Below are 9,199 nucleotides of genomic sequence, written 5' to 3'. Positions count from 1 at the left end.
TCTACGACGTCGTTATTATCATGTCACATGCTTCACGTGCTAGTGCTACGCTGATGTTATTCCAACGCACCTGGGTCCCACCACTTAAAACCGTCAGCAACAAGCAACGGAGATTGGTAGTTACTAAAAAAGTGTATCTACGTTTTCAATTTTAATTGTTGTATAAACACTATTTTCCTCTGGATTTGTTATTTACAGAGCCAATACATCGCGCGAGCCATCTGCTGTCGGTGGCGCCGTTAACCTATTCCTATCGGGCGGAGGTCAATTTTCAAACTAACTTCTTATCCTGCGCCCTTACGCCGAAATTTCAGAAGACGCGCTTCTGAGCGCGTGAAATGCAGATACACAACCTGGCAAATGGCCCCAAGTCCCTCACTATTTGAAACTCGTCAACGTTACAAGTTTACAACACCTACCTTTTGCCAAATCCTTCGGAAACCTCTCTAAACTCTGTTTCAATACCTGAGCATCGCAGCAAAGGGATTCCTGACTTGTTAGTTCCGTAAATCTAGGAATGGAACCGTCCAAACCAACGGTGAGGTTTACACTGGGAAAGCAGTCGTCGCTGGCCCCGGACCGGCACACGGACGACGAGGGGTCAGTTACCGAGAACGACGAAGTTGCGGAGGGCATAGACCCGGGGGTCCGGTTGATGTACCTGGCCAATGGAGGCGATCTGGAAGGGATCCGTGAGCTCCTCGACTCCGGCGTTGACGTCAATTTCAAGGACATCGACGATCGGAGGGCTCTCCATGTCTCGGCCTGCCAGGGCTTCACCGACGTCGCCGCGCTCTTGCTCGACCGTGGCGCAGAGATTGACCCAAAAGACCGCTGGGGGAGCACGGTAACACCATTTCTTCTCTTTCTATATCTTTTTTTTTTGTAGCTAAATTCAAATCTAATGCGGTTTGTTTTTGAAAAAAAAAAAGCCTCTTGCTGATGCTATATATTACAAGAACCACGACGTGATAAAGCTTTTGGAGAAATGTGGTGCGAAGCCTCTGGTATGTTTGTTCATGTATCTTTGCGTTATTAGCATTACCTTTCGTTTGGGAAATTATGACATTTTGCATAGTAATTTAAGTAGTCTGTAAATTATCTTTTGCTTTTATTGCTGTTTGTGATTTTTTCCTGCCGTTCAGATGGCCCCAATGCACGTTAGACATGCCCGTGAAGTCCCGGAGTACGAAATCAATACTAATGAGCTTGATTTTACGAACAGTGTGGAAATAACTAAGGTAAAATTGTCTCGATATATCTATATATTTATATATATTGGTATCTGAAATAATCAACAATATGCTTCCTGCGCCGCATGTGTTGAAAGTATTGCTAGATGTGAAACCTTTTTAAATCTCAGTACTTCTACCGCAATACGTGTTGGATATTTTGGATGGCTGCAAATTTATGCTCTTCATGTTTTAGATTCCAGGATTTTCTTGACCTAGTTCCCTTATTCTGGATGGTTGTATCTTTTCGTATACTCCAGTACTTGGGTAGCACCCTTTCTGATCATCAAGACAGTTATCGACTTATAATAATAAGTGCATGATATTTTGGTGAATCTTTTGTTTTCTCAGAGATCTGGATGAAAATTAAAGTTGGTCATTGTTTAGCATATTCCTGGTTGAAATGCTACTTTGGATTCATTATCGTTCTCAATCTGCATGAGTCTTATCGCAGGTCGATAGTCAGGCATATGCTTTGTTTGATGAAACATGCTTCCAGGTCTCATTTTGTCTTTGTGATTGCCTTCCTTCTGTGTTGAATTTAATAAAATGGTAGAATGTTTTTTTCAGGGAACCTTCCATATAGCATCGTGGCGTGGGATACAAGTCGCTGTAAAAAAGCTTGGGGAGGAAGTTATTACTGACGAGGATAAAGTGTGGGTTGCTCTGGGATTTCAAAAGGATTTTGCTATTCATTTATTCTTCTATTTTGATGGCCTTTAAATCGGTTGGTTTTTCACAGAAGGGCATTCAGGGATGAGCTTGCATTACTTCAAAAGATTCGGCATCCAAATGTAGTCCAATTCCTGGGTGCTGTGACTCAAACTAGTCCAATGATGATTGTGACAGAATATCTGCCCAAGGTTTTTCTATCCCTTGGTCTGTTTAGCGTATAATTGATTTGTGTTATGCTGACTGCTGCCCAGCGTGCCTTGTTAGTCTTGCTTTCCTAATAGCCTTTAACTTCTGTTTATTTAGAATGGATATATAGACCAAACTACAATAAAGTGGTGCTATATCAAAATAAACTTAAACAACATATAGGCCACCAAAATTACACATTCTTCACCCTTGAATTATCATCCCTTTGGCAATGTGTATAAAAATTTGCAATTGGCATCCTAAACTACAAAAGATTTGCATGTACCCCCTCAGTTGATATTTCACTGTCAAGATTGTGCTGTGTTTTATTTTCATCAATTCCAATATTAACTGAGAGTGCCCTTTGTAACTTTTTGATAGGTTAGGGTGTAAATTAAAACTTTTTATAGTTTGGGCTTCATATTGTAAAAGTGATGGTTTGTGGGGTGAGTGGTGTAATTTCCATAATTTTACTTGAATAGGTCAGAAAAAAATTGTTATTTTTATTTGTCTAGTAACAGTTAAAGAAAGAGACATGTGCTAAAAGACAGCATTCATTTTCTGCCTCAAAGAAAATTCGGGTCTATACTTTTCACTTTATTCTCTCTTGTATAAGAGAATATCAAACCATTGAATAGCAGAAATTCTTGCAAAATCCACCATCGGATAAATGAGGACTAATGCTCTATCAATCTTGTTGGGGTGCCAGCCTATTCTAGTTTCTCTGTGTGTGAGTTGATTTAAACTTAAAGCAGATAAACATATTGGTGGCATGGCTAATAAAAGTGAAAAAATGATGATATGGAATCATTTACCATTATTTTACCATTTGTTGTGCAGGGAGATCTTTGTGCATTCCTAAGAAAAAAAGGTGCTCTAAAGCCCTCAACAGCTGTGAGATTTGCACTTGATATCGCAAGGTCTCTTTTTTCTCATGCTCATCAACGTATGACAATGGTGATGGTTTTGCTAGTCGTGAGTTAGTCATGATTACGGTAGCCATTTTAATTTGTTATACATTTATATGCATAAACTTATTAAATATGCGAACTTTTGAATGTTGTGTGAAGTAAATGATAATTTATCTTTATTTACTTTGCCACTAAATAAATCTCATGATTAGTTAGTTATCAATATCAGTTGTTGAAGTTCTAAATTTTTGCTAGGGTGGGATATTAAATAAGGGCTTACTTTTGTTGGGCTGAGAGAAGCGCGAAACAGATACATGCTTCAAAATTGTACCTGTAATATGTATGAAATGTTCATGAGTTTTTGTTTTCTTTTCAGCTTTCTAGAATGTAATTAGTTGTCTCTTTTGTATACTTCATGTGTACATGGGCTTCGCCAGTTTCATTTGATCAATAAAGTTTCTTACTTATCAAAACAAAATGTAGGAAATAGACATTGATTGTAAATGATGTATAATAGGATGACAAAAAAACTAAATGAAAGAGAAATTGTTAGGGCAAAAGTACACCGTACAGTCAAACTATCAGACGCTTACACTTTGCACCCGGCCTCGTCTGCATTCAAAACCCACCTCAACTCATCTCATCTCATCATTACAACTTTCTCAAATTTCCACACAAACCATCTCAACCCATCTCTACTATTTACAAACCATCTCAACTCATCTCTGAATCCAAACAACTCCAAATGACACATTGCACTATCAAAATATAAAAATCTTGCACTTTACACACTCATTTTATTTTGACCATTAAGATGTGATGTGTGTCATAATCTTGACAATCAAATCTTAATGGAGGATGCAAAGTGTCAGTTCTCGAAGTTTGAGAGTGCAATGCGTCAGTATTTTTAGTTTTGGGTGCAGAGTGCAAACCTCATATAGTTGGAGGGTGCAATGTGTATTTATCTCAATTCTTAGAGAACTATGGAGGAAAGGAATATGCTGATAGATTAAGGTTTTTTTTTCCCAGGAATTGTTTTGGAAAGAAGGGAATGAATTAAGTTTATTTTCCTAATATGGAATGGCTTCTCATCAATTTCATGTGTTGAGAGAGGCACTTAAAATTAGTTATAGCCCAAGATTCAAACTTGGTAGGTATTGCCAACTTGTTAAAGAAATTGCTTTTTAACAGAAAGAAAATCACACTAATATAAGTTCAAACCTTTCACGTTGTTTGAAGATGGGAATGGCTATCAATAACATTTCTTCAGGAAAAGAAAAATTAGTATCTTGGTTGATACATGTCGATAAATTTGTTTTCTGCTAATTTCTTCATTTTTTATGCGAGAAAGAGATATAGAATTTTTTGGATGCTTTCCTTCATTACATTGTCTTTGGAAAATTTTCAGGGGAATGAATTATTTGCATGAGAATAAGCCAGAACCAATAATTCACCGTGATCTTGAGCCTTCGTGAGTTTCTTCTTCAACTCAAACTCTTGTATCTGAATTTCATGTGTATCTCTCTTCAAGATTAGCATTATATCTCCATCGAAATCCGCTGTGAGCCATAATTGCCTTAAACTCAGCCAATTTTTTTATGTTGCTTACTAATCATATTTCAGAAATATATTGCGGGATGATTCTGGGCACCTGAAAGTTGCGGACTTTGGAGTTAGCAAGTTGCAGACAGTGAAAGAAGATAAGCCTCTTACTTGTCAAGAAACTTCTTGTGAGTGATCTTTTTGGCCAGAATATTCACACATCTCCATGTTTTTTGGACCTTGCATACCTATGATGTCATTTCTGAAAATATAATATTTCTGTTAGGTTCACAGAATCACACATGATGAGTTTTAGTTGGTCATTGAGATGTGTTATTTGTAACTGACAGGCCGATATGTGGCTCCAGAAGTTTTCATAGCTGAAGAATATGATACTAAAGTTGATGTGTTCTCATTCGCTTTAATTCTACAAGAGGTAATCTCCTTCTGTACCTCTAAAACTCACATCTTTAAGATTGGCTATTTCATATGAGGACTTGCTTCTACTTGTAAATCCTGTTTCATGTTTGGTATTTGTCAATCTTTGAAGAGGACCATTTCAAATTCTCATACGCAATATAGGTGCATGTATAGGCTAACTCATCTCTGACTTTATGCTCCCTGATTTATGGTTATTTCTGAATAATGAGCCAACCCATTGGCAGATGTGACACATGCATGTAATGCATTCTACTTCATTATATACCCTATATGATGATAGAAGGAAAGTCACCTCGTACCCTGTATATGCAAAATTAAAGAATGCAGAATGCATGACTGAAAAGAAGAATTAATCACAGAATTGAGTAAGTGACTTCCTTTGTTTTATATTAAATATATATTTTAACGAAATTTTTGTGCGATATATTTCTATTCGTATCAAATTTGCAACTGCTCCATGATTCTGCAGTTGAATAGAAACTGTTGCCCCTCATGGCTGTCTCTGTGAGTGTTAAGCAAACTTATGTTCGATGATAATGGAAGATTATTAATACCCAGATCTAGAAGGAATGTACAATTTTGAGTTCGTTTCTTTGAAGTATCGGTAGTCATCTCCATTCTCTAGTATTGTGTCTAAAACTGGCTTTCCTCCCTTTACAAGTTGGTTTGGTCACGTCACATACTATTTCTTTCTGTATTATTTTTTTGTGAGTTTTAATAATACCAAGTAAGGCATTTATCATAAACTTTTATTCTCTTTGGATGATAATTGTGGTTGGTCATAACTGGCTTCATTTGTGATATTTGCAATGTACTGTAATTTAGATGATTGAAGGCTGCCCACCATTTTCGGCAAAGCTAGAAAATGATGTTCCCAAAGTATATGCTGCAAAAGAGCGCCCACCTTTTAGAGCTTCAGCAAAGCTCTACGCACATGGACTTAAAGAGTGAGTCCTCTTTATTTCATTGCTTTTTAACGTATTTCAACTTTCTTTTTTGTGATTATAATGACATAAATATTTTCTTCCCCTCTGACATAACTTGCATAAAGTTTCTCTTTTAATTTTTTTGATAAACCTTGTGTCCTCTGCTTTCATCAATGAAAAATATAGTTCATTTCATTCCTAAAGTTCCAACTTGGAAAATTGCAGAAACTCGGAGCAGCATTTTGTTATGAATTGAGTGATTTTCAGTTAAATACTGTTGGATCCTGCTGTCTTTTCTTTTTCAAAAAAGAAAACTTGGATGTGGGCATAAAGACAATATGTAAAAACTTCGACAATAAAAAAACATAATATCTAAACTAGTGATTTTTTATAAGAAAAAAAAAGATCTGAGAGAATTTTCTGATATAAACCAACACTTTGGGCTGCCAATCTGAGTTTGCCCCTGTTGAAGTCTTTTGTCGTTCGTTTTCCTTGTTTTTGTGTGTGGATGAGCGTGAGTGAGGTTATAGAAATATAGCTGATGATTCTGTTTACAGGTTGATTGAGGATTGCTGGAGTGAGAAGCCAGCTAAAAGACCAACATTTCGGCAAATAATAAGAAGGCTGGAGTCCATTCACAATAGTCTTGGACATAGAAGCCGTTGGAAGGTCTCTCTCTCTCTGTGTACGTGTGAGGGTCCCCGTGGGTGCAGGAGGTTTCATGCATATATTCTTGCATGCAACCCTGTTTCTTAATTAGGATATCTTACATAACTATAGCAAGCAAAAACCTAATATGTCTCCAAAGCTTTATATGGTCTCACTCCTTTTGTTTCCTTAATGTATCGGAGTATTTCTATCTAGTTGTGAATTTTTTTCGTCCTAGGGGTTTGAATTGCGTGTCTCATTCCTGCACTAAACGAAGTCAAGCTTATTCAAGGATTAATTTTTGTGTTTGATTTTTAAATTCTTTAATTGACTGCTCAAATTGCTGAAATCATCCTAACATCTCTCAGGATCACTCTATTCTTATGAATGGTGGTTCTTAGTTTCATTTCACAGGCCTGTGTCATAAAAATAAATTGTAACTCTAAAGGTCTCATTCTCTCTCTTTTAATGTGTACAGGTTAGACCGTTGAGATGCTTTCAGAACCTGGAAGCCATGTTGAAGAGAGAGAATTCTCTAAACAGTCGTTCGTCTCGTTCTAATGCCAGCAGCCAATGATTGGACAGATTTGTGTTCTCTTCATGTATCTTAATTTGTGCAGAAACTCTTTTCCAGTTTTTAGGCAGGAGCATCTTTTTCTAATCTGTGTAATCCCACTTAATTCAAATCGAATCTGAAGTTGACTATCTCTCCCATTGAACTTGTGGGCTGAGAATGTATTGATTCAACAATATAAAGGCTGTTCATTTACACTATACATGTTATCATAAATGTTTTTCATTTCTATTGAGTAAATTCACAGAAGATGCGAGCTTCTATTTCTTTTTGTGTATTGGTGAATGCTTGAGATTAACATGGATTACCTATTGACCCAGGAAACACAGGTTTGGGAGGCTACAAACCATCAAAATTATTCATCCTTGATCCTGAACACAGATAGTGTGCAATGATTGCATTCTCCAATGCTAAAACAACTTTCGTTCAAATATTTTAAATCTGAAGATAGATGGACAATATAAAAATATTTTTAACCATTTAAGTGCTGTTTGGATATTAAATAAAATATTATTTTTTAATATTATTATTATTTTAAAAATTAAAAAAAAATTAAATTATTTATAATATTTATATAAAAATATAAAAAAATTATAATAATGAAATGAAAACACTTTAATATAATGAGCGAGAATAGTAGAACATGGGCTTTGGTTGAACCATACATGTCCATTTAGGGTGTTGTGTGACGACGAACGCAGAAGTTTCAAAAATTGTCATGCTTTGAGTCTACTGCTCCAGTTGGCGTTATGCCAAAATTGACTGGCTAGGTCTACCCGTCACTCTCAAGAAACGATAACATAGAGGCAAAAGACGAAAGATTGTAGGTGGGGTAGGGGTCTTGTGGGCCACAAGTTGAGAAGTTTGAAGGTAGTCAGTCGGGAGAACTTACAACTGGCGATTACAATGAAACAAAGAGATGTTTCATGAAATAGGAAAATGAAATAATAATTATACTTCCCGTCCAAAAAAACAAAAGAAGCATAATAATAATTGCTCCTTTTTACAAGAGGCTGAAAGTCCAACTTCTTCCTTGATTGCACCAGATAGATAGATAGCTAGTGTAGCCAGCTAGCTAGGTTGGCTCCCTCCCAGTCTCTGTCTAATATTTTCCATGTCCTAATTATTAATTATAAGACAAGATTTATTTATTTATTTATTTATTTATTTCCATTGTTTAGGAAACAGTATATATATAGGTCTAGCTAGTACCCAAATCAGAAACTGGATTCTATATCCTAATACCATATAAGAAATGCCTATTTATATATAGTAACAAAAGTACAACTTGGGGAATATTTATATTTCAAACCCAAATGTAACAAGAAATATCTTATCTGATTTGATCTCTACTGCTTTGCCTTCTAATATTATTAATCACTTGGGTGACACGGTATAAGCTAGCTAGCTAGCTAGGGCACATGCAGTTCAACATTTTACAAAATAAAAATAATTACTACTTTCCCTAAATCCTAAACCCTAAAACTCTTCACCATTGTAAAATAGTTAGTCGGTAGGACTTGATAATTTTACATACTAGTACGTAAGAATCATATATAAAATGTAAATATATACTATTATATCATATGTATTATATTAGTAATTTATGAAGACTTATAATATATTGTTATTATGGATAATCAACTATTTATATGTTAGTTATTTATAAATTTTAACAATTTCTAATTCAACTGTAGTCTATTTGTTAGTTATATAAATTTCATTAAAGTTTTATTTTTTTGCAATTCTTATACTTTATAATTATTAAAATTTATTATTAAACAAACTCGAGTTGAGAGTTTAGCTCACCGAGCTAAGCCCGAACAAAAATAAGATAAAATTCTCAAGCTCGAATATTTTGAGTTAAGCAGAGTCCGACTGGATTCGATTACAACCGTATGCACCAATAATTAAGTTCGGTTTTCAAAAATCTCTTTGACCTTTAGCCACAACTAATATACTACTTGGCTATCTGAAACTTACTGCTCAAATATCTTTCTTGATGTGACTCTACCATGTTATGTTTACATGATTTATTAAAAAAACTAAAAACACATATAAAAA

At 35.4% G+C, this 9,199-nt stretch overlaps 1 protein-coding gene across 2 annotated transcripts; it reads left to right on the top strand.

Moving 5' to 3' along the window:
* Window positions 1-381: 381 nt before the first annotated feature.
* Window positions 382-7,364, top strand: LOC108998052 (integrin-linked protein kinase 1-like). 2 transcript variants are annotated; one of them, XM_018974479.2, is made up of 12 exons: window positions 382-847; window positions 933-1,007; window positions 1,146-1,241; window positions 1,803-1,888; window positions 1,975-2,095; window positions 2,934-3,013; window positions 4,413-4,475; window positions 4,628-4,734; window positions 4,897-4,982; window positions 5,813-5,934; window positions 6,471-6,582; window positions 7,040-7,364. In XM_018974479.2, exons 1-12 carry the CDS (start codon window positions 518-520, stop codon window positions 7,136-7,138), a joined length of 1,377 nt encoding a protein of 458 aa, XP_018830024.1. In that variant the 5' UTR covers window positions 382-517; the 3' UTR covers window positions 7,139-7,364. The 2 variants fall into 2 exon arrangements, with proteins under 2 accessions (XP_018830024.1, XP_018830025.1); XM_018974480.2 differs by having other exon boundaries at window positions 6,471-6,598.
* The last annotated feature ends 1,835 nt before the right edge of the window (window positions 7,365-9,199 follow it).

This window comes from Juglans regia, chromosome 3, assembly GCF_001411555.2.
Source record: "Juglans regia cultivar Chandler chromosome 3, Walnut 2.0, whole genome shotgun sequence".
In the NCBI taxonomy this organism is placed as follows: domain Eukaryota; kingdom Viridiplantae; phylum Streptophyta; class Magnoliopsida; order Fagales; family Juglandaceae; genus Juglans; species Juglans regia.
Note: the sequence above shows the minus strand (reverse complement) of the source record. Positions and strands in the feature narration are given on the sequence as shown.

Coding starts and splice junctions, on each gene's coding strand:
- LOC108998052 (XM_018974479.2), top strand. CDS start 518: ATGGAACCGTCCAAACCAACGGTGAGGTTTACACTGGGAAAGCAGTCG. Junction 848..932: donor AAGACCGCTGGGGGAGCACG/GTAACACCATTT, acceptor AAAAAAAAAAAG/CCTCTTGCTGATGCTATATA. Junction 5,935..6,470: donor TACGCACATGGACTTAAAGA/GTGAGTCCTCTT, acceptor TTCTGTTTACAG/GTTGATTGAGGATTGCTGGA.